The sequence below is a fragment of the Ctenocephalides felis genome, unplaced genomic scaffold (genome assembly GCF_003426905.1).
Source record: "Ctenocephalides felis isolate EL2017-DRISC unplaced genomic scaffold, ASM342690v1 CF-g0.4_SCAFFOLD_01604, whole genome shotgun sequence".
Classification (NCBI taxonomy): domain Eukaryota; kingdom Metazoa; phylum Arthropoda; class Insecta; order Siphonaptera; family Pulicidae; genus Ctenocephalides; species Ctenocephalides felis.
In genome coordinates this window covers 678,618-704,825 of record NW_020537758.1, presented here as the reverse complement: position 1 = coordinate 704,825, position 26,208 = coordinate 678,618, and the positions used below count along the sequence as shown (strand labels likewise).

The following is a 26,208-nucleotide window of genomic DNA, read 5'->3' as shown; positions in this document are numbered from 1 at the left end:
GGGTGGTCCTTAAAATGATCATTTTCGAATTTACTTACTTCGAAAGTTTTAGCTCTTAATATTAACGTTTAGATAGAGCGCAATTCAATCAAAGTTTTGTATGGAAATAGCATGGAAAAATTTTCAACAATTTTAAAAATGTTTTTCAGACGCAATTTAGCGAACAAATGAATGAATATAAAACTCATTCATTTGTCGCTAAGTTATACCCAAAACATTTTTTTTTTATTTCCAAAAATTTTTCCATGCTCTTCCCATACAAACTTTGATTGAATTGCGCTCTATCTAAACGTTAATATTAGGAGCTAAAACTTTCAGAGAATTGTTTTTTATCAATTTGGAACCATTTGAGCCCCTGGGAGCAAGGAAATTCGAAAATGACCATTTAAGACCACCCTAATATATATATATATATATATTATATATTTATATATTTATATATTTATATTATATTTTTCTTGTTTATTTAAAATTTTAAGCCTTTGCTTTCTGCTAAAACCTAATCAACAATTCATCATATTCTCAATTATTAAAAAATAATATTTACCTTTAATGATTTCTTGTCCAGCCAAAAGCATAATGGAGCTCAAAGCAATACTAAAAATAGCACTTTGTCCAAAATTCAACAAGGCCAAGCTCTCGCTCGTGTTCAAATTAGCCTTTTCATACTTCTCCAGCAATTTATTATATCTTTAATTTCATAAGGCTCATTGCAAAAAATATTTAACAGTTTCGTAATTATCAATGAGTCTATGGCTTTATTTGAAGCTTCGTTTTCAGCCTAAAAAGAAATAATTACTACTGTTTGCCACTAATAATTAATAACAGTTATTAGATTTAACCTGGTTCATCTGCACTCTGAATTTTGTACGCCACTGGGTTATTAATAATGTGTAAATCGTGTAAGCAAATACACCACCCATGGAAATGCCAGCAAATGCTAAGCCACACTAGAAAAAAAACGTATATATATAAAGAAAATAAATGTTAAAATATACAACAAAAATATATATGACAATTGACATTCATGTTAAATAATATGACAAACCTTATATCCCAAAATACTTGATACAAGAAGCAATTCAAAGAATGTCGGCACAATATTGAAGACCATGGGTGTTAGAACAAAATTGATGCCACGTGAACCTCTATCAATTATCTAAATTAAACATTTAGTGTCACAATATATATATATATATATATATATATATATATATATATATATATATATGTATATATATAAACCTTTATCTGTCTATTACCTTGCTTAAAGCGCCAGTTTGCTTATTAAGATGAAAAGACAAATCCAAATTGTGCAAGTGTGAAAAAACATTTGTAGCAATTTTTCTTATAGAATGCTGAGCGACTCTAGCAAATATAGCATTTCTCAATTCATTACAACCTGCAGCACCTATTCTCGCAGCACCATCTAAAAAAAAAAACATGATGATAAATGTGTACCTATTAAATTATTTGCTAAAATACTCACAGCCAAGTAATATAGCACTGGTGACTGCAAAAGCAGTTTCTGGCACCGATGAGCTAGCATTAAGAGTAATGAAGTTCAAATTATCTATACCAGCTTTAAAAACAAATGGTACACACACGTTCAGTAGTTTGGAAGCAGCCAGAAGTCCTAAAGATATTTTAACTCGTTTTCGAATATAAAAATCATCCTACAGATAAAGTATTTGTTGAATTACAATTTACTATGTATGTTAATATGTAGTTTACCTTTGGCCATATGTGTTTAAACATTTCACTCAACATTTGTCGAGATGAAATATGAGTTTCTTCTTCATCATCACATATAGAACCTTTTTTATTAATGCTGGGTGTCGGCAGGCTTGAAGATACACCGGGATGAAAGCAGTTTCTATATTGTTGACCTGTACACAAAAGGAATATACATGTATAATCAAATTTTTTGGCTTAATTATGAGACAAAGGTCTCTAACCTGTGGTAAATTTAAGTTGTTTTGATTTGCGGGACAGCATTTTAACAAGAATGTTGTTTCCAAATTTAGTTGCACCTTTTCCATCTTGGAAAATGAGAAGTCTTTTGTTTCGAATTTATACTTGTGGAATAGAACTGAAAGGAATAAATGATAATAAAACATATATTTATGTAGGAACAGTTTAACTATAAAATAACTTGTTATAATTAACTTAAATCCTTGTTGATGCGTTTAAAAGGTTTTAATTTGGGCAATATATTCATTTTTAAATTATCCTAATATTGACTGATAAATTGACATATCAAAATGTAAAAATTATATTGCGCAATTGTGAATACAAACCCAAGTCGTTAAAAACTTTAAATCAATGATTTGCATATATAAATAAATCAAAATATATGTTATTTAATCAAATGTTTAATGAGTATGAAAAATTCTAACCTTAAAAATCCTCTGTCTAACTTTTATCAATCTATTTGCATTTAACAGGTATATATCCATTTTTTATATGTTTTTAACAGATAAAATTATATTACAAATATATTTTACAAATCTAATTCAATTCAGCATCAAATAAATTAATTAAATATTAATTAACGTCACTTTGACGTGCAAAAAGTGACGTTTGCGAAGAGCCATGCTTTCATCAGTTGCCAAAAACGTTTGAAGGATTTAATTGCATAATGATAAAAGATAAATGATAAATTTAATAGAAATAATGAAAAAAATATGAAAGAACCTTGATGTATTTGTTTAATAGATACGGTGTGACTATATAGTAATAAATCTTTTATTTTTTATATGAATAAAATGAATGAATTTAAACAAAATGTAGCTAAATTTAGAAACGATTGTGTAATGTACATACATATAAATAAACATATAAACATAATAACATATAAATTAAACATATAAACATATAAATTAAATACATATATACACATTTGTAAAAATTTTGAAATTTCCCGCCATAAATATTTGCTCAACTCACAACTGTCAACTTCACAATGACAGACATGACAGATGACAGATGGTCGCCATAATGTTTTTGAAATATGTTTTAGTTTGAGATTGAAGATTAGACAATATACATAATATAATTGTTTTTCTAAAGGAACCCTAGACATAATAATAATAGGAAAAACGAAGGAACAACAATGAATTAGACATACGGAGAACCTGACGTAAGCTAAACTGTTGTTATCATCATATACGTGGGTCATTCAGCAAGTACTTAACCTACAAATGAAAGTGGTAATTTATTATTCAACATAATCTTCTTTAAGGTAGGTACATTTGACCCAACTTTTTCAATCCGTCAAAAAAAATACATTTTTACTAACGATGCAAAATAGGCCAGAAGTTGTGGTTGAATGACTCATATGTATTTTATTAACGTGTATTCCATTTCAGCGTTGAAGGCAAAGTACAAATCTTTGTGATTATATGTCTGTATTTATGATTGTATGTTTTCCTTTTAAAATGTATTAATACAAAACATTAATTTAATATAATATATTTATTAAAGAGTATAAAAATATTTCTATATATAAACTTTATAACATGAAGCAACAATATTAAATTTAATTAAAATTTTCATATATAATTTATATAAATAAATTAACAATATAATACCAAACCCTGTCATATAAATTAAGTAACTAAAAATAATCCACACGCACACACACACACAAATTCATACAAGCAAATACTGCTAAGAGATTCTATTGTCATTTTTACTGGAAGCTTTTGATTACTATTTTATCATTTACAAATCTTCCATGGCTCCTAGAATGTTATTCAAAGCACATGTGGCATCATTTTTGGGCAAAAGTTCTAGCAAGACTCTCTTGGCTCGGTCAGCATGTCTTTTTTGTAAATGGCGAGTTAAAGCTACTCCTACACCACAGCGGGCTACCTCTTCACGAATCTATAAAGAAATATAGTAGTGGGATTGTTGATGATGTAAATTTGGCTGTTTTGGAATACAAACTTGTTGGTAGTCGATGTTTTCAACATTATCCAAGCCTTTGGTGATTTCTCTGTCGTATAATTCTGGATGTAAACATAAGTGGAATAGTATAGGAGCACTCACTAAAGAGAATCTTTGTGTTGAAGGCCATTTCGTTGACTGTAAGTAATAATATGTTAAAAAACAGTATAAAATAGTTTGAAATTTTGTTATTTAAGTACTTGAAACGGTTCCAAATCTATACAAGCTTGCCACGCCAGGGCTAAATGTCTTCCAAATAAATATGCATGTCTTTGCATTTCAGGAGGATGTCCGGCAAGTTTAAGTGCTCCTTGACAACTTTTACCTAACAAGCTTCCTAAAAAATAATATAATAATATAAGTTTTTTACAATAAAGCTGGAAAAGATGACTGAGGCAAACTTACACCAAATATATTTTCAATTGTGTTTTAAAGTATACAAAAGTACAAAATTGTTACCTGCAGATAATATATGTCTCAACTCCCATTCGCTTGCAGGATTATCAAAAGCATTTTCTAAAGTTATAGATTTCAAATTATCTTCTTCATCGCTACAGGTATTTTTTTCATTTTCAAAAGTCTCAAAAATTTCTGTGATATTTGCTAAAACCAGTTAACAACAATTATAAGAATTGATATTAAAATATTATTAGATCAATTTATAATTCTTTTACCTTCAGAGTCTTTGTCAGAATAATTTAATTTTAACTTGTTTGCCGAAAACTTAGAACTCAATTGACTTTTGGGTCTGAAAGGTAAGGGAATATTTTGCTGGTCTCTGATGCCAATAAATTCAGATTCGGACAAGTCTCTCAATGCTGATGATATAAGCTCAACAATTTCTTGATTTCTTTAAAAGAAAAAACCCAAGGTTATAATTATAAATGAGTAAATTTTGTTAATAAATTTACCTTAAATTTGCTAATTCCACACAACTGTTTCCCAATAAATAATCCCCACTCAATAGAGCAATTTTGTTTCCAAAAGTCATATCATTTAAATTTTCTGAAAATAAATATCTTTATAAATATATACTTACTAAAACAATTAATATTTATTATCTTACCGCCATTAGTTTTATCATCGGCTGTAATTTCATTCGAATTAACATTGTTATAAAATTTATCACCTTCAGTTTTTAAATTTACAAGTCCTTGATGAACTAAATGGCTAGTTCTAATCATTTCTGTAACCTTAACAAAATGATGAATATAAAATCATATATTTGATATATAATAATTAATATTAACCTCAGCTAAAGCTCGTTGACTGTGCAAGACTCCTGCAGCTTTATCTTGTTCCATATCATCGAATTTCTCCACTTGTCCGGCTGCTTTTGAAACAAGCAAAACAATAAGACCCCATGTTTGCATTGTGGTAGATTTACCATTGTAGAGTAAACTCCTAAAAACAATTATACATATAATTATTTATATATATATATATATATATATATGTGTGTGTGTCTTTTATTACTTGGCAGTTTTTAGCAAAGGATGGTTGCTTCCCACCAATTTTCTCAGATGCAAAGCGACATTAGCAATTTCATCACTCAATAACCAGCGCAGACTTAAAAATGATGTAGGATAGCCTACAACTTTTTCAGCTTCACTAACTGCTCGAGACCAATCTGGTTTGTTTTTAGATTGGGATTTATCAAGGGCACTTGTAGATATACCACGAGATTTATGTGGTAATGAATTAGACTTGAAAGATTGTAGTAAGTATGTTGAATTTAAGATTTGTCTGGTGGAATTGTTTTCTGGAAAAATTATAGTTTGTTAGCAATTGCACAACGTTGTGGAGTGTAATTATGCAGGATTAAGAACAAATTCAGTTCAAAAACTGGTATTTATAAATATTAATTTACAATTTTTTTACCTGTAAGACTTTTGTATTTTCTAACCTCATTTTCATTAAAAATTCTATTATTATATTTTCCTAACACAGAGCTTGTACAAAGACACTTCGAATTATTATAACAATTATAAATTAGATTTTTATATACACTCGAATTAATATTGTTAAAAGGCTTAAATTTCATAACACTTGCAACTTTCAAAGCATACATCTTGAGCTGTCAAACTGCTGTCAAAGATTGTGCAAAAATATTCTTAAAAATCTAAAATTATTAATTAAACAAACATGAAGAGCTTTAAAACTTTAAATTTTATTTTTTATTTAAATCACTTTAATAATTTTAGGGTCAATTATAATGATTCTTTGTCACACTATTTACTGCAGACTCCAATAGTTAAAGTTAATTATTATTATAAAATAGATTAATTATTATAAAATTTCATTTATTAGCAATATTTAAACAAAGAAGACTGTAGAATCAAGTGAAACTGACTTTTAACCCACTTTCTTTATTGTAAAATAGAGATTGCACATTTCAACTTTCACTAAATTGATGATGTCTTTAAGAGGGGCTAGGTAAGAGATTCCAAGGTCTTTGAGACCTCAATTTATTAAGAATAATCATGCAATTTAATTTAATTGTATGGGGTAATTGACAATAACAAAAATATATACTCATGTCTGTGTATATGCATATTTTATGTTTTAAGTCATGTAAGTGCTAATGAATTTTGCAGTAAATATTTGCTTAAAAAATTTGAATGGTGTCTGCAGATTTTATAATCAAAACAAATATATTTATGTCTATATATCTACTTATATATGTATGATTTAGCTTTTATTCATTGTACAAACAATAATTGATAAGATCAAAATACGAATTCAAATAATGCAATTATCCCGCTAAAAATGTTTTGACAGTTAATTATGTTGGCATTCCTGTTTTACTGCTGTCAACAGTTGCATGAAGATGGTTCTTTGAATTTTAATAATTATTTTTTTATCAATTTATTTACAATGGAATGTCCAGTTTGTAATAAAGAAGTCGCAGAAAATATAGAAATTCACGTTGAAAAATGTATTTTTCTACACACTCAGGAGGAACCTACAATGAATGACAAAAATAAAAGAAGAAGTCATACCTTAGAAGCGCCTGAAAAACGGTTCAAGGAAAATGATGGTACAAGTACAAGCAGAAAATCTCCTGTTTTTGATAACAAACGTAAGGTAAAGGATACAAATAATGGGGTACAAGGCACTAACTTCTTCAAAACAAATAAAGTCATTCAGCTGAGTGATGATGATGATGATGATAATGATGAAGATACACAACTGGTAACAAATTCTACTAACAAACTGTATTCTATTAGGTATAATTATGGCTCACAGAGTTTTGTGTTATTAGGAGAGCCAGAAATCAAGGAGATCAATAAAAAGAAGCTTCCGGAATACGATTTAAAAAAACCTCTAGCTGAAATATGCGTCCAGACTGTATAGACCAATACATAGGACAACAACATGTCCTGGGAAGCGGTATGGTTTTAAGAACATTGCTTGAAACGACAGAGATACCTAGTATGATACTCTGGGGACCTCCAGGCTGTGGAAAAGTATAAACATCAAAATACTAACTTAGTGTCTACTATTCTCGTTATTGTTCTTTTATTCCAGACTACTTTAGCACATATAATTGCTAGCAAGTGCAAACAATCTCAATCAGTTCGATTTGTGAAATTATCTGCAACAATGGCTGGTGTGAATGATGTTAAAAAGATAATAGAAGTTGCAAAAAACGAACAGAAGTTCAAAAGACGTACTATATTGTTCATGGATGAAATTCACAGATTTAACAAGCTTCAACAAGATACGTTTCTTCCTCACGTAGAGTCAGGTGTTATAACTTTGATAGGTGCTACAACAGAAAACCCATCTTTCAGTCTTAACAACGCTTTGCTAAGCAGATGTCGTGTTATTGTTTTACAAAAGTTAGAAGTTGATAACTTAATGCAAATATTAACAAGGGCTCTGGGAGCATATAAAGCTGTGATAATTGAAAATTCTAAAGATGTTAATTCAAATGCTAAGTATGTGCCAAAACAAAGCAATTGTGTAAATAAATACCTTATAATATTTATAGTCTTCTAGTTGAAAGAGCTTCCATAAAATGGTTGGCAGAAATGTGTGATGGAGATGCACGAATAGCTTTAAACAGTTTACAGCTGGCTGTACAATCTTTAAAAGAAACTAGTGACAAGTCTAAACCTAGTTTGATGACTGTTGAAAACATCAAAGATGGCATAAAGGTACCTAAGGTAATTTTAAATTACTTACAGTAAATACATATATATTTCTCTTTTAGAGGTCTCACATGTTGTATGACAGTAAAGGTGATCAGCACTACGATACAATTTCAGCATTGCACAAATCTATAAGAGCATCAGATGATAACGCTGCTCTTTATTGGTGCACTAGGATGTTAAAGGGAGGCGATGATCCTAGATTTATTGCTCGCAGATTGATGCGTGCTGCAAGCGAAGATATAGGTTTATTAACTCAACTCATTCAAATGTTACCTTGGAAAATAATGTAATTATTTCAGGTTTAGCTGATCCTCATGCATTGTCGCTAGCAGTTGCTGCTGCTCAAGGTGCACAACTTATTGGAATGCCGGAATGTGATGTATTGCTTGCTCAATGTGCTGTTTATCTAGCTAGGGCTCCAAAAAGCCAGGAAGTTTATAGAGCAATGTTGGAGTAAGTAATAATTAAGATGCATTCGTAATACCCATGGTATTAAAATATATATACATATTTATATACTAATATTTTTAGATGTGGCAGCTCTATTGAAAATTGTCGTGGAAATTTACCTCCAGTGCCATTACATTTAAGAAATGCTCCCACAAAACTTATGAAAGAGCTAGGTTTGAATTTTATAATAATTATAGAACTATTTTCAAAAATGTTTTAATATTTTGTGTTGGTTTTTAGGATATGGAAAAGGATATAACATGCGTCATAAGGATGAGTCAAATCTCACATATATGCCTGAAGGAATGGAAAATGTTTCTTATTTTTAAAAAATATTTAATTTCCACAAATTTATTCACTTTTTATATTGTTTTGTTATCAACAATGTGATTGATGTGATATTTTATAATAAAATTGTATTATTATTAAGAGTGTGTTTAAATTTTTGAATTAAATACTAAACAATATTTTTGAATAAAATTATGATCTAAGCAACAGTAAAATTAACAATTGTAACTAAATTAATTTGTACATAGAAGATATTGATTTATGAAAACATATGTGCATTTGTAATAGAGAATATTTATTTATACAGAACTTTCTAGAATGTACAACACAAATTTAAAATTTGCGATAAAGTTATAATAAACTATTTCTGAATTATGAATTTTCAAATTAAGCGGTTTTTATTATTATGGAAATGAACCATTTAGTTTCAACAAATGTTGCCAGATGGTACTTCTGTTATTTGAAAATCTAACCTCAAAATTTAAATGCAATCCACAAGTCTAACAAATAAAACAATTCCTTTGCAGTGTCATAGTATTAATATAAAATTTAAGAAATAATTAGGTTGTAGTCATGGACAAAAATAATCTAATATGTTTACCTGGACAAAGGTTGTGTCTGTGTGACGACAAAACAATTTCAGGAGATGGCACATATGAACGTCAGGGATACATTTATTCCAAATTAGCTGGCATTGTCAATATAACTATAGAAAAAGAGGTGAATATAATAATTGAACCAGATTAACATAGTTTTATTCCATTATTTATCAATTATGTTTGCAGAATCGAACAATAGAAGTGCAATCATTAGTCGGTCAAAGTATTGTGCCTGCACCAGGAGACATTGTCACAGCCAAAGTAATGATTGTAAATCAAAGGGTAGCTCGTTGTAATATAATATGTATCGGTGATACTACATTGTCCAGAAGCTATAGGTATGTACAACTACATTTGCACTCAAATTTTAACACATGCTGCATTGATTCACTTAAATCTTTTACCTAAGAGGGATTTTACGTAAAGAAGACGTCAGAGCTACAGAAAAAGACAGAGTTGACATATATAAATGTGTACGACCCGGGGACATAATTTTAGCTAGAGTTGTATCCTTTACTTTTACAAATACCTTAATTTTTACCTTAACATATATCCTCCTTAATTGTTTTATCAGCTGCCGATTACAGAATTACATTGTTATCAATTGACAACAGCTGAAAATGAGCTAGGTGTTGTTGCATCTATGAGCCCTGCCGGGGTACCTATGGTACCTGTTAGTTGGACAGAAGTTCAGTGTCCGAATACTTTAATTAAACAGCCTAGAAAAGTTGCTAGGATAATACCAGAAAGTTTGGCTGTGACGACAGACTTGAAAAGTTAATTAATAAGAGTTTATATGTTTTTATAATTAAGTTTTGAATAAACTGTATAATTTTGATAGTGTGATTGTTATTTATACACTTATACACTTAAATTATTCATTTAAAATGTTTTGAATTGTTTTGTGTTAACATTTTTTGCTAGAGGTTACAATTTACATCTTGTGAACAATGTAGCATATTTAAGGGTTGTTTGAATTAAAATTTGAGTGCATAATTGAGTTATTGCTAAGATTTTTATACCTAAATGTTAGAACTACACTCATTTTTATTAATTGATTTATAACATTTAAATTATTTGTTGAAAGCAAATAACATGTTTTGAAAGTTTATTGAAAATTGAATAATCTGCATTAAGTTCTAACTCATGAGCCCATATAAATGTGCATTTATTTATTGTATCCGTTGTAACCTTTAAACAATTTGTCTGATGTTAACAAAATATTCAGCAAAATCATTCAACATTTAATAATCTCAAACACTGTCTAACATTATGATGCTCTATAGAAACTCGTTATACTTTAAAATCTCATTAGAAAAGATAATATATATATCACAGCTAAGTAAAATATATAGTTGATATTGTGTCTCTTATAACTTTTGAAACGTTTCTTTAATCTAAATGAAATATTTGGCAAATTTGTTCAAAATTTAATAATCTTTAATACTGTTTAATATTATAATGCCCTAGAACAACTTGGTATACTTTAAAACAGCATTTGATAATGGACAATTTATACGAGAGTGTGTGAATGTGCATTTATTTATTGTATCCATTGTAACTTTTAAACAATTTGTCTGATGTTAACAAAATATTCGGGAATATATTCAAAATTTAATGATCTATAGAAATGTAAAACATTATGATGCTTTACAGCAACTCCTTATACTTTAAAATTGCACTAGAAAATATAATATACATTACAATAAAATACATAGTTATTTGTTTGACTATACTTTGCCTCTTATAACTTTTGAAATCTTCTTTAATCTAAATGCAATATTTGATAAATTTGTTCAAAGTTTAATAATCTTTAATACTGTTTAATAATATAATGCCCAAAAACAACTCGGTATACTTTAAAACAGTATTTGAAACTAAACATTTTTGTGATAGTGTTCTAATGTGCATCTCTTTATTAGATCTTTTGTAACTTTTAAATGATTTGTCTGATGTTAACAAAATATTCGGCAAATTTATTCAAAATTTAATAATCTTTAATACTGTTTAACATTATGATGCTTTACAGTAACTTCTTATACTTTATAATCGCAATAGAAAATATATTATACATCACAGCTTAATAAGGTCATACTTTGTCTCTTGTAACTTTTGAAACGTTTCTTTAATCTAAATGAAATATTTGGCAATATTGTTCAAAATTTAATAATCTTTAATACTGTCTAATATTATAATATTCTGGAACAACTCGGTATTCTTAAAAACAGCATTTAAAAATAGACAATTTATGCAAAAGTCTTTAAATGTCTATTTAATTATTGTATTCGTTGTAACTTTTAAATGTTAAGTCTCATACAAATGCAGTATTAGAACAATTTGTACAAAATTATTTTGTTTATAATATTGTCTACGTACTTGAAGCAACTTGGTATACTTTAAAATCCAGAAAATAAACTAAGATTTATGTATTTATTTGTTATATCTTTTGTAACTTGTATAAAATGATTAGTATGTTTGGCAAATTTGTTCAAAATTGAATAAACTGTAAAAGTTTCTAACATTACAAAGCCCTACAGCAACTCGGTATAATTATAATTAAATTAATGGGGCAATTCTACAATTCAAATTTCTATATTTGATTATCATTGATAATTATTCCTGAAAATCCAAGCAGCAAAACAATCGCTTATCATTTATTAATTATTTATTTAATTATTTTTATCATATGATCATAATAGTAATTTTTATATTTCTATACATTTTGTACAGTAATCTATTAAATCACAGAACAATTTACATTAAATGGTCTTCCATGTTAAAATAATAATAATAATGATAGACGCATACATGTCATTTCAATAATGTGTTCTTCACGCACATAAGAAAAGTTTATGTGCACATAATACAGAATTATACAGCACAGCCAGCCAAGTCGGGACCATTTGTTCTGTAAAAATATAAATATCGACACACTTTTGGGGGAAGGGATTCACAAATCGAACATTATTATGTACACAGTAACAATAGAAAAGAAATTGGTAAAAGGATAATGGACAGTAATACCCTATATAATATATATATATATATATATATATATATATATATATATATATATCCTGGGGTATTACTGCAGTTGGTAAATTACAACTTAATATTTACAATGAGGAAGAGTATTGGCAGTTTACAATTTCAAATACAAAACAATTGTTACAAATGCGCCAACTTTTTAAAATTATTATTAAAACTAATTGAAAATAAGCAAACACAATTTTCCACACACATCCATATCATCATTTATCCACTTAAGATAATAAAATCTCTAATATTTATACAAAATTATAAAAATATAAATTCTAAAATAAAAATAACAAATATAATATATTTATAATAAAGGTCACTCGAATTCTGCCATAACGAATAACTATTTTCAGTTCACACAGCTTTATCGATGATTGATATAATCGATAATGTATTTTATTCTTTCTCACACGAACAATTTTTGATGAAGTTCTTAGAAACTAGCAGGACAATTGTCGCTCACCATTGGGTTGCGGGCTTTTGTCTGAATTCTGGAAAAAAGAAAAAAAAAATTAGATTTTGTAGAAGAAATACAATGGAAATTAATGCATAATGAAATAAATAAAGAAATCATGAATTTAATGGAAGTCATAATTTTATTTATACATATATATATAATATATAAGTATATATATATATATATATTCTACAAATCTGTTCATAACGTTTTATATCTCTTCAAGCAAAATTAAATAAGAAAATACTAGTAAATTTATAATTTAGTTAGCCATTGGTGAATTTCATTGGTTACTGATATATCGTTAAAAAGTTTATAAAATTATCTATAAACCTATATATTACGTTTCATAACTTTTCAAACAAAATTAATTAAGAAAAATATAGTAAGTTCAAAATTTCGTCACCCATTGATGGATTTCATTGGTTACATTTTTTTTACATTTGGCATGATTCTGATAAAATTCATTTTTATACTAATGTATTATGATATATCGTTAAAAACTTAATAAAATTATCTATAAATCTGTATTTAACAACTTGTATATGTTGGAACAAAATTTTGAAAAAATAATTCATTAATCTTTGAAATCAAAATCTTCATAAGGCACCCCTCATCGTGTTGGCTTATAATTTTATTTATTTTGTTATAATTTAATTAAATATTATTATTATTATATATCATTAGAAAGGTAATTAAATTACCTATAATTACGTATATATATACATTTTTTTGTTACTTTGAACAAAAATGTTCAGTTATTGTGTGTATTTATATAAATTTTGTATTCATCGTGGCGTATGGGTCAAAATTCAAGGGAACTCCGAAGAGAGAAGAGAGAGACGTCCTCTGACGAAATGAACACGTGTTCATACGAATATTATATTATTATTATTTGGCCTTTGCTTTTGCTTTGTCGTCGATTTGGATGAAATCGGACGAGATCGGATGAAGCAACCGAATGGAATGGAATTTTGGGAACGCACAATCGGAACTTCTCGGAAAATATTTCAGGCTTATCTTTAGAAAGAAACAGGATCCAATGGATCAGAATAATAAAACTACTGTTCAGGTTCAGAAAGCCAACCATAATTATTTTATATTTATTTATATTTTATAATTATTTAAACTGCTAACCATAATTATTTTATTACAAAATGGTGGTATTATGAATTAATTTTTATAACAAAATGGCGGTGTTATGTATTAATTTTTATAACAAAATGGCGGCGGTAGTATGAATTAATTTTTATAACAAACGGCGGTATTATGAATTACAACGTGTCTTGTAGAAAATCTGTAACGCAAAAGATTCTGTAAAAAGATTATATATTCATCGTTGCATGTCATTCTGAATCGTTTGACATCAAATACATTAATATTAATCACAAGGCTTCAATTTCTTCTGGATCGTTTGAGAACAAAATTGAAACAAATGTGTGAGGTAAAATTTGTCCTCGATGTAACTCGGTAAGGACTAGTCAGTTTTGTACCACGATCAGCCAAGCAGTTTCTTTAAAATCAAATTAAAAACAAAAAAGTGCTGAATTGCTCGTCCACGTTTTCACAACAACAAAATTCGGTCCCGATTTTGAAAACTTAAGATATCAGTTGGAAATCGAACGGTGGTAACTAATTGGTTATTTTTTTAGTCTCAACAAACATTCGTAAAAAGTTTGATATAATGGGGCGTGATGGCATAATTAAATTCTATATTAAAAAATTGAAAAGTTGATAATTTGTTACTAGGGCTATTTACATCTAGTTGGTAAAGTAAGGGATTATTATCATTTATAATGGTGAAGCAAATATTATATTTTTCTATTTCGTTGTTAATATAATTTAGAAATCTGTACAATGGCCATCGTGGGCAACAACGAGCACACCTGTGCACACAACAGCACAATAATAAAAAGCCAAGCAATCCGAAGCAAGAAGAAGTCTCAGGAATGTGAGGTTGCGAGTTAAAGTTAATCCCTCCGAGAAGAAGAGAGGATATGGTCGTTGGTCGTTATGTTCTTATTTTTATGGCGGCGTCTCTTGAGCCCCGTTTTATATTTTATTCATAAGCAAGTTCACAAGTACAATACGAATAGCTGTGTTGCGTTTGCGTATAATACCGGGTCATCGTATATTGCGGAGCTCTGAAATGCACGTGCACGCCAGTTAAAGCCAAGTCTCCTCGACGACCACGACGACGACTCTCTCTCGATACACGAAACATGAAACACGGAAACAGGGACGAACTCCCAAATATAATATAAATAGTACATTTTATTTATACCTTTAATATCCACCCATTATTATCATCCACTTTATCTTACCACTTATTTCGATATAACCTATAACTTTTAACATTTTTGTTGCCGGTTGCATAAACGTTTATGGCACGAAATTTAAATATAATTTATATTCAAATTCAAATTAGGATTCAAAGATAGAACAAAACTTTCATAATTACGCGATAATCAATAGTATTATGAATATAAATAAATTAATTCATAATACCGCCATTATGTTATAAACATATTTGACAGACAGGCATACAACGTTCTGTAAATTTAATATTTAAAAAAATATTTGAATGTTATTTTAATATAATTAATATAATTAAATGCAGTTTGTAATTGTTAATAAATTTCATTTATAATTACCAATAGTACTTTAATTAAATAATATTTTCATTTTGTTATTAAAATTATTTATAAACATCTACTGCAGGCAGACAACATAACGATCCGTTAATTTGAAGAATTAAAAAATAATTAGAGTTATATTAATTTGATCTTTATAAATCTTTATTAAAATGCTTGATGTCTCTAAACACTGTTTGAATAAAATTCATTTATTTATTCTTATCAAATGCGCGTAAAATTATAAACAATAATTTTCAATTAACGGAATTTTAATGACAACGACAATCCATTACAGTATAGAAATAAATTAACTTATCAATTACAAAAATCAGTAAACCATTTGTAAATACTATTTAACATAAGCTAGACCAGTTTAATTTATGAATTTCAACATTTTAACTATTAGATAAATTATATTTTAATTCCCAACGGCTTTATTAACGGTGTGCGTTAACGATATAAAATATAAAGTAAACTATAAACAAGAAAAAAGGAGTAAATTAAATGTGATTTTACATTTATAATAATAATAATTATTATTATTATCATTATTATAATTTTACTATTAACGCCTGAATTGTCATATTAGGCATTCGTTAAAACCCATAGGTACATTTAAAAATTGACGTAAATTGATGCATTTATTTTTATAATTTATATAAATTCCAACAAAACAATTAAAATTATATAAATACTTGCTCGATTTATGATAAAAGTAGTATTTTTTTAATTAATTTGATTTTGTCGCCGTTAAATATTTATAACGGCGCCGCCCGTGCCGTTAAGCTTGCAGATAATATTTATTTGTTATTATTTGTTTAAATAAAATTAGAAACGTAAAGTTAATGAATATAAGATAGTAATCATAATTATTTTGAATAAATATATTTTAAATTAAATTTGTGTGACAATTTGAAAATTTTTAATTTTATGTTGTTTGCACAACTGTAAAAAAGTCAATATGTCTGCCGCAATGTTTTGCAATGGACGCGTCTTGTGTGTAAAGTGCAATAAATATCATATTTTAATATTAAATTCTTATAAAATACATCATATTCTAATATTGTCTAGAATGAATAACGTGTTTTGTGATTAATTACAACAGTTTCTGCAATAAAAAGGTAAGATTTTCAAAATTCATTACACATTGCTGTCAAATGTCATTTACAACCATGTCCAAAATTGAATTTCAAGTCTAGTTTAATATCAGTACTTTATCATTGCATGCCTCTGTCCAACGATAACATTCTGTAGAGGTCATAATTCATTAAGAATTCAATGTATTACATAAAATAACAAATTCAACCTTGGACGCATGGTAATAAATAAATAATCTTAACGCACAGGCGATAAATAGGGAAAAAATATTTGTTTGGGCATTGTAAATTATTTCCTTATGGTTGTAAGTTTATCGATTGCAAATGGCAAATTGTCGTTAAATAGAGAAAGTACGATGGAGCACTCGCAAATAGAAAGTTAAGTATTTGGAAACATCATTACATTACGGAATCGAATATAAATTTTAGACGAATTGCATACAAGTTGCAAAACACCTTGCAAAGGCGACGTCCATTAATCACGTGAGGTCTTTTTGACAGAAAAAAATCAGGAAATATCACAAGACAAAGGGAGAGATTAGTAAAATATCGCGTGTATTTATTTTTTACTTAAATTTAATGAAAAATCCAAAAAAAATCGAGAATTTCAAAAATGTTACGATTTTTTCTAGGCACTGTTTTTTAAAAATTGATCACGTGATTAATGAACGGATTCTTACAAATGATATACAATTGTACTCCGACATACGAGTTTAATTCGTTCGTATGTCGAATTGCTCGCATCTCGGAGCAATCCTTCTTTCAGCACTGTGTTTTTTTGGATAATAAAAATCAACTTACTATTTATTAGTTTATTTATTGTTTTTTTACCTAACCATTCGTGGTATTGTAAGAATGACTTGGACATGGTTCGTTGGACAAAAAAATTTAGGTGATTTTTATCCACAAACTTTCATATCTGAGGAAGCTGTTTATAAATTATTGTAAGGCCCTTAGCTGGAATTATACTCTGAATCATATATATTTATTTAATACATATCTGTCAAAATTTTTTATAAATTTCACACTTTTAAAGGGACCTTTTCTTTGGGTCCATTATTCGATAAGTCTATTAATCACGTGATCGATTTTTTTAAGGATTTTTTGACTCCCTTTGGCCATATTCAAAATTACCCCCCATCCCCCACCAAACATTACGTGTATTTTTAGTTATGTGAAAAAATGTATTTTTTTTTGAAAATGTTTTAATTTTTTTAAAAAAAATCAGGTAAAAGGAGGGGGGTGACAAAAAATTACAAAATATCAGGCTCCCCACGTGATATTTTATAATTTTTTGTCACCCCCTCCTTTAAACGTAAAATAATCCTCAATGAGGAGACCATGTGATCGATTTTTTAAGAATTTTTAGACCCCCATACCCCGCCATGAAAAAATTGTAAAAATTTTGTTTTTTTTTAAATGTTTGAATTTTTTTTAAAAAAATTAGGTAAAAAATAAATACACCATTATCATAAAACAGCCAAAATATTTCTAAGGTAAGAAAAGCATTCTTACAAATTCTTTTCACATTTTCATTTTGCCATTAATATTCGCCCTGTAAACTCTTACTCGATCAAAGTTCGTATATCGAATTTTTCTCGTATATCGAGGCAACGAGTCGATTCTTTGGCGCTCGTAAGTCGGGGCATCACCGAACTTGATTTAATTAATTAAATTATCCTATTTCCCGGCCAGAAGCGCAATAAATCACAGTGGGGCCCCCGCTTCGGGCGTTTTGTGTCTCCGCCCGTCGTTTGTAGTGCACGTGCGTATCCGTGTGCGACATTACTGGATTTAGATCTCCTAAACCAACCCAGTGATGGTAAAAATCACTTCTCAATCTCAAGTAATAATGATCAAATGTCTGCCAATTGATTGCGAGATCGAATTTTTTGATGATTTTTGGACCCCACCTCCCCCTGGTGATACATGGTGATATCCAAAATTGCTTTCATTTATTTACCATAAGTCTTTTCCCCCAGGTGTGAATGTACCCAACGAGTGCCCCCGTACTGAGATTCAGGTGCATTCGCACTTTTCAATGGTGCTATTAATAATACGAGTATTATCTTTTAAGTTCCTGATTAATTTTTCTTGGGAAACGATAAGGTATCTTTGCGCTTTGAATTTTGCACCTGTGCGATAATTTAGAAATTTAAAACTAGTTAAAAACATTTTCAAGTACCTAGGTGATAAGGTTGAGAGGGAAATGGAAACTGATTGAATTTGTGAGGAATAAGGAAAATAATAGAATTCACTTTACGCATTAATATATTTTTACAAACTGAAATAATTGGACTTTTAGAATTTTTGGCAAAAGGGTTCTTTATTTTAAATATCTGATTTTGGAAAGTTCATATACCATTCGATACTTATTTGCAATAAGTATCGAATAATTACTCCAGTCATTATAGTAAGTTCACCTCGAAATTCGAGATACCCAGCTGTAAGTCTGTAAATACTTATATGTGAAACCTTAAAAGTTGTCTCAAAACCTACATATGATATTTTGTATTCTACAATATTGATGATAAATACAAATAGCAAAAAGCCCATAGAAAATGAAATATTTACAAAAAATGCAAAAAAAAGTTTTTTGTAACCTTTGACATTGAAATTTAATAGTTGCTTACCATATGTAGGTTTTGAGACAACTTTTAGGATGTCAATATACAAGTATTTACAGACTTACAGCTGGGTATCTCGAATTCCAAGATACTTTCCTTATTTAAGTCATTTAAGACTGGATAAAATAGTTTTTAATATTTGAACTGATTTTTTTTACTAAATTGCGAATTCTCTACTAGAAAATTTCACAATATCTACTTAAAAAAAAAATCACTCCACTTATTTTTGTAAACTTTGTGGAAAATTAGAACAAAACACATTGATATTAAGGATTTTAAAAATAACACTAGAATATTTAATGATTGCATGTTTTCTCGACGTTTCAAGTTATTCTGAATCACGTGGGACCAAATTCGATCGCAACAACGGCTGTACCAATTTTAAAAACTCAAAAGCAATTATTAGTTACCTAAAAATTTACTCCACTTATTTTAGTAAAACTTTGGAATTTTGTTGAAAATTTAAAAAAAAAACACATTGATGTGAAAGATTTTAATAATAACACTGGTATATATGATGATTGTATGTTTTCTGGACGTTTCAAGTTATTCTGAATCGCCTGGGACCAAATTTATAGAAAGTAAAATTCGATCACAACGACTGCACCGATTTTAAAAATTCAAAGGTCATTAGGGGGACGTTCATTAATCATGTGAGATTTCTAGGGGAAGGGGGTGGGGGGGTTGACAAAAAACCACGAAGTATCATGTGGGGAACAGAGAGGGGTACAGTAAGATATCAAGTGTATTTACTTTTTACCTGAATTTTTAAAAAAATCTAAGCATTTTCAAAAAAAAGCATAATATTTACAATTTTTCTCGTAACTAAAAATACACGTGGTGGTTGGTGGAGGGGAGGGTAATTTTGGATATCACCATGTACCACCAAGGGGAAGGGGGTCCAAAAATCCTCAAATTGATCACAATGGATGCCCCCTTATTAGTTAGACACTTGATCATACTTATTTACACTAATAATTTCAAATAGGCCTTTATAATTTTGGTTGAGTGTAATTTGGGAGTTTTGGTCTAATTTTTTCTCTTGGCCACCAATGGGGCTCGTCGTCGTCTGTTTGTTGTTTTTGTAGAGGCTCAAAAGCGCATACAATGGAGTATTTCGTGTTGTCGTTCGAATGTAGAATGTTAGCATGTGCTTGCAGTAAATATCTCGGTAAAAATAGTCGACAGATTCTTACACGAAACGAAACGACAAACGACACACCAGCCAGCAGACATAATAATAACGACACCGGAATTAATAATATACCAATAGCGTAGGAAATACTAAAATTAATAAAAGTACACAATTCGAACTCTGCCCAATACTCTGTACGGATTCTAAGACAGAACGACAAAGAATGGAGAAAATACAAAAGACAAATGAAGAAGTACTGCAAGAAAACTGACATTGCTACTGCATGTAGGAAACCAGATTTGACCCCATTACTGATTTACAAAAATGATTGCAGAATGCAGATTTTGGACGAGTTGGGTTAAAAAAGTACATACAGAGAATTGCATGGAAGCAAAATTTCAAAAATTAAAAAAAAGTTACACAAGAGGATAGACACAATTTGGTGTCCTTGCCCCACTCGTCTGCCCTACATGAAAATTTCCAAAATGAGTATTTATTCGCAATGTTGTAATTTCTTTGAGTATGTGGCACGCCTTTTGGTTTAGAAAACGTGGTCGTGGTCGTAGTCGGCGACATGGATTTGATGAACAGTTAGGCACCTGCACATAACACATAACACATAGCACATATAACGCATAGAACATAGAACATGGGGACGACGTCATCGCATGAATAGAACATACATGCACTACCAACACATGGACCGAGGGACAGGGTCGAATCGGGATATGGTAAAAGATACATTTTTCTGTTAAAACTGCATTATTAGTAAGGTGACCATACTACTGGTCCCGGATTTTAACCTCTTACCCCGGATTTTTTTAAAAGCAATAATTGTGCCGGATTTTGATATTTTGTCCCGAGTTTTTGAACACATAGGTTTAAATTGCATCTTTGGAAATACTTAATAATATAGAATAAAAATAATTACAGTACTGATCAAATATCTGCAAATGTTATATACAAGGAGTATGCTTATTCTAAACAATGCGTTATTAGTAGTCATTATAGTAAGTTCAACTCGGAATTCAAGATACCCAGCTATAAGTCTGTAAATACTTGTATTCGCACCCTAAAGTTGTCTCAAAACCTACATATGGAAGGGTGTACGCAACATATGAAGGTTTCGAGACAACTTTTAGGTGTCAATATACAAGTATTTACAGACTTACAGCTGAGTATCTTGAATTCCGAGATTCTTACCTAATTTAAGCTTAAATGACTGGACTATAATAAGAAAATTTCTGAACACAAAATTCCAAAAGCGGGTTAAAACAGCATCTCACATTAATAAATTGGAACTTTCATTTTCAATTTCATAGATATTACCAAAAATTGTGAGAACGATTTTTTGACTAATTTTTTTAAAATAATTATGAAGACAGAATTTTATACATTTTATCATATAGATTAAAAATGAAAATATTATTAACCAAGAGCCAGTGTTTCTGATCAAAAAACAAAATTAATTAATTTAATTCAGTTTAAAATCTAATTTTTATTGCATCCCTAAAAAGTATTTATTATTTCAAAATCACATTTAAAGTCTTTACCTTTACATTTAGGGGAGAGGGGGGTGGTTGACTAAAAATCTCGAAAAATCACGTGGGGGAAGGAGGGGAATAGTAAGATAACACGTGTATTTATTTTATATCTGATTTTTTTTTTAATCCAAACATTTTCAAAAAAATTTTTCTTGTAACTAAAAATACACGTGATGTTCGGTAGGTGAGGGGAGGAGTAATTTGTAATTCATCAACGGGGAGGGGTTCAAAAATTCCTAAATAATCGATCACGTGTTTAATGGATGCCTCCTTATAAGAAAATTAATATTTTAAAATTAGTCTTTTAACAGAAGAAAAAATATACATAGCCAAAGAACATATTTTGAAACAGCTTTAAAGAAACTGGTATTTTTCATAAGACACTATTAGTCTTTAGTAATTTTGAAAAGACTAATCACAGGGGCATATTGCAAGCACAGAATAAATCCCAAAATTTTCAAATTTCCCAAAATTTAACGTTTTTTTCTAGATACAAAAAATACCTGTGGATTTGGGTAGGGGATGGAGGGGGTATTATATATTTAAAAGAGGCTCTATAGTTGTTGCTCTATTTTTTATAAAAAAATATATATTTATTTATATATGTAGATCCTTTTTAGAGCTTAAACGCTTAATTTGTTTTTAACAAATAATTATTCATACGTTCTAAATGTTTATTATTGTTAAAAGAAACTATACAATGGAATTGATTGTGTCATAGACACCTGCGCTTTAATATTTATGTGTATATGTATATGTGTATATATATATATATATATATATATATATATATATATATATATATTTAAATTTAATTCATGCTTTATACAGAGATGTAATTATTTTTTCTCTACTTTACTATAATAATCGAATAATATAATCTATTTAAAGTTCTTCTGATTGAGTAATGCAAATTAAAAATATGAATTTTATTAATATCTTAAATTCATATTGTCAACATCAAACAAAATGTTATGAAGTTTCTATACAAAGTATATATATTTTATATTTTTACGTACATAAATATGCATCATGGATTTTATAAATTATCCAACAATGACATCATTCCTCAAGTTTTGCAACCGCCAACCATGCAGGTGTTCAGGTTAAATTTTATTACCCTGTTAACCCTTTCTGGGAGGATTTATTACCCAAAATGTTGATAGAAGAATGATTCCTTTACAAAAAAATATGTCGAATTGCACTTTTGCTCATAGACCAAGCAAGCACAATTGTTGTTTGAACAATATATGAAATGAGTAACACAAACAATTGGACATAATATAAATAAATAATAAGATAAGGGGGCCCCCAAGTAATTGTATATGTCTGCTCGGCACGATTTAATCTCGGGCGCCGTATCGGGTTTGATAATTGAAGAAAACAACAACGGAAAATGAGAACACAGGCACTTACATACATACACACAGGACAAATATATACATGTATATAAAATGAAAATATTAACGAACAATGATTTCTTGCACATTTTTTATATTAAATGGTCCTAAGATTGGTCTCATGATCATTGTAAACATATATTAATAATTTACTTATGTTTACCCTGATGATGACACAAATTGTTGCTTAGAAACGTTTGCCATTCTGATATCATAAAAGGATATACATATACATATAAATATATAATTTTTTTTATAAAAAATAGAGCAAGCAGCTATAGAGCCTTTTTATATGAATAACCCCCCCCACTCATCCCCTAAATAAAAATAATCATTAAAAACTACCCCCAATATAATGACATGGGTGTCCAACGTACAAAGCCTTAAGGGCCACATTCAAAAATGTAAAAAAAAAATATTTTAGAATAAAAACCTATGTTGGGAAGAATAATTATCATATAGTACGAAATTATCATATAGTACGTAAAAGTGATTCTATATGGAGAACTCTCCTTAAACATATTGACATTGTTGTCCAACATACGAAGCCTTGAGGGCTGCATTCAAACATGTATATAGAGATAGTATCCATTTCCAATAATAATGATGAAATTCTGATATCAAGTTGTTGGCAAGAATAACTATCATTAGTAAGTAATTAATAGTTTTACTATGTACCTCAACATCTTGACATTGGTGTCAAACACACAAAGCCTTAAGGGTTACATTAGAAAATAATAGAGATAGTATTGATTTTTAATAATAATAATAATGAAATTCTAATATAAAGTTGGTAAAAATAGTTATCATTAGTACGAAATGAGAATTTACTATATCTGAAACTACTCCCGACAATTGGCACCGGTGTCCAACATACAAAGACTTAGGGACTACATTTGAAAATAGTAGAGATAGTATTGATTTTTTATAGTAATAATAATGAAATTCTAATATAAAGTTGTTAGTAAAAATAGTTATCATTAGTACAAAATTAAAAGTGATTTTATACGGTAAACTCCCCCAAATATATTGACATTGTTGTCCAACATACTAAGCCTTAAGGGCTACATTCAAAAATATACATGAAAAGTGTATATATTTTCAATTAGAATAATATTAAGTTGTTGATAAAAATAATTATCATTAGTAAATAATTAATACTTTTACTATGTACCCCAACATGTTGACATTGGCGTCAAACACACAAAGCCTTAAGGGGATGAAATCAATTTTTGTTAACAATAATAATGAAATTTTAATATAGAGTTGTTGGTAAAAAATGAAAATTGACTATATCTAACTACTCCTAACAATTGGTACTGGTGTCCAGCATACAAAGTCTTAAGGACTACATTTGAAAATAGTAGAGATAGTATTTGATGTTTAATAATAATAATGGAATTCTAATTTAAGGTTATAGGAAAGAATAATTGTCATTCGTACGTAATTAAAAGTAACATAGCTGCTTAACGTACAAAGTCCATTAATCACGTGATCTATTTTTTAAGTTTTTTTGGAGTCCCCCTCGCCCTTAGTGATATTCAAAATTACCCCCTACCCCATCATATATTATGTGTATTTTTAGTGACGTTTTAAAAACAAATTTAAAAAAAATGGTAAGAAATAATTACACTTGATATCTTACTATACACGTCCCTCCCCCACGCAAGATTTTGTGATTAAGGACTACATATGTATTTTATTCAATTTATGCAAATGATGAAATTGTGAACAAAATTGCAAGTATATTTTATTGCTTCTAACTGGATTTACTTAAAAATTATATCTTATGTACAAGTAAACAATTTTATTTTAGTTTCTTCCACTAAATTCTGATAGATTCAAAGTATAAATCTATTTTCACCATAAAGACTGTAGTGGTAGTGGCTTTATAGTTCTAATATTTCTATTCTATTCAAAAAATGAAATTTTCTCTTACCGTGAGGACATTGGATTCCCCTGGACTGGAAGGCTGTAATATCGTGTTGGGACTAGTCCTGACCCCCAAGGGTTGCCTGGGGCTGGCCGGCTGTGAACCCTGTACCCCGGTGATGGGCGTAGGGTCGAAGTTATTGACTGCTGGATTCGATTCCAGAGCCTTTTGCAAGTCACAAATGTAATAAATGACGTTCTGTATAACTTCCAGTTTGCTGATCTTTCTGTTCTTCGGCATGAACGGCACCAGCGTTTTGAGCTTCGAGATGTACATTTGGATTTCGGCGTTTTCGCCGTCGCGCGGTCTCGACACTCTGCCGTTGGCCACGGGCGAGACTGAGGCTCCGCTCGGACACATTGCCGTCACTGCTTTCATGGTAATAGGTAATGGATAGATAAATCCTTTTATTACTGCACTTTAATAAATCCTTTGACACTGAGCACTACTCAATAATAATAATTCCAATAACACTGACACTCACAACGACGATGCTGTTCAAAGTGAAAATGATCGCGCATGCACCGATCCGCCGTATTTATTCGGTTCTCCCACCGCCGACGGTTTCCGCGGAATCTGGGCGGAACGCAGCCGCGGAGCCAATGAGTGTTCGGGGTCTGGGAACATTGTGCGAGGAAGACGGCCGAGAGCCGGCACCTGGTTTTTTTGTGTGATTTGTCGATTGTCGATTTGTCCCTCTGATGAATGGGAGACGTGTGTGCACGTGTGCAGTGAAATGAAATTCCTCGACGGACGAAATTCTCACACGTAACAAATTGAAAAAAAAAATCAACCAGATAATAAACAATTTTAAATAAAATCCAATTTTATCTTTATTTACTAACTTTTGGATTGGTTTATAAGGTTTATCAATTAAAAAAGACTAATTTTT

General features: G+C 29.4%; 3 protein-coding genes and 2 pseudogenes across 3 annotated transcripts; 2 read left to right on the top strand and 3 right to left on the bottom strand.

Annotated features, from left to right (window-relative positions):
- Positions 1 to 2,038, bottom strand: part of LOC113372699 — a 3,786-nt pseudogene extending 1,748 nt beyond the window's left edge.
- A 1,565-nt stretch (positions 2,039 to 3,603) lies between these two features.
- LOC113372698 (decaprenyl-diphosphate synthase subunit 2-like) lies at positions 3,604 to 6,022 on the bottom strand. Its single transcript, XM_026613049.1, has 11 exons — positions 5,960 to 6,022; positions 5,833 to 5,917; positions 5,428 to 5,713; positions 5,202 to 5,355; positions 5,018 to 5,144; positions 4,863 to 4,956; positions 4,626 to 4,801; positions 4,411 to 4,554; positions 4,152 to 4,288; positions 3,952 to 4,089; positions 3,604 to 3,888 (listed from the first exon to the last, which is right to left on the bottom strand). The coding sequence occupies exons 1-11, from the start codon at positions 6,020 to 6,022 to the stop codon at positions 3,727 to 3,729; spliced, it is 1,566 nt and encodes a 521-aa protein (XP_026468834.1). The 3' UTR covers positions 3,604 to 3,726.
- An 806-nt stretch (positions 6,023 to 6,828) lies between these two features.
- Positions 6,829 to 8,890, top strand: LOC113372697 (annotated as a pseudogene).
- A 456-nt stretch (positions 8,891 to 9,346) lies between these two features.
- On the top strand, positions 9,347 to 10,244 carry LOC113373046 (exosome complex component CSL4-like). The gene is made up of 4 exons (XM_026613381.1): positions 9,347 to 9,569; positions 9,635 to 9,786; positions 9,858 to 9,954; positions 10,023 to 10,244. The coding sequence occupies exons 1-4, from the start codon at positions 9,423 to 9,425 to the stop codon at positions 10,227 to 10,229; spliced, it is 603 nt and encodes a 200-aa protein (XP_026469166.1). The 5' UTR covers positions 9,347 to 9,422; the 3' UTR covers positions 10,230 to 10,244.
- Positions 10,245 to 12,758: 2,514 nt separating this feature from the next.
- Positions 12,759 to 25,808, bottom strand: LOC113373048 (protein extra-macrochaetae-like). The gene is made up of 2 exons (XM_026613383.1): positions 25,323 to 25,808; positions 12,759 to 12,978 (listed from the first exon to the last, which is right to left on the bottom strand). The coding sequence occupies exons 1-2, from the start codon at positions 25,692 to 25,694 to the stop codon at positions 12,928 to 12,930; spliced, it is 423 nt and encodes a 140-aa protein (XP_026469168.1). The 5' UTR covers positions 25,695 to 25,808; the 3' UTR covers positions 12,759 to 12,927.
- Positions 25,809 to 26,208: the final 400 nt, after the last annotated feature.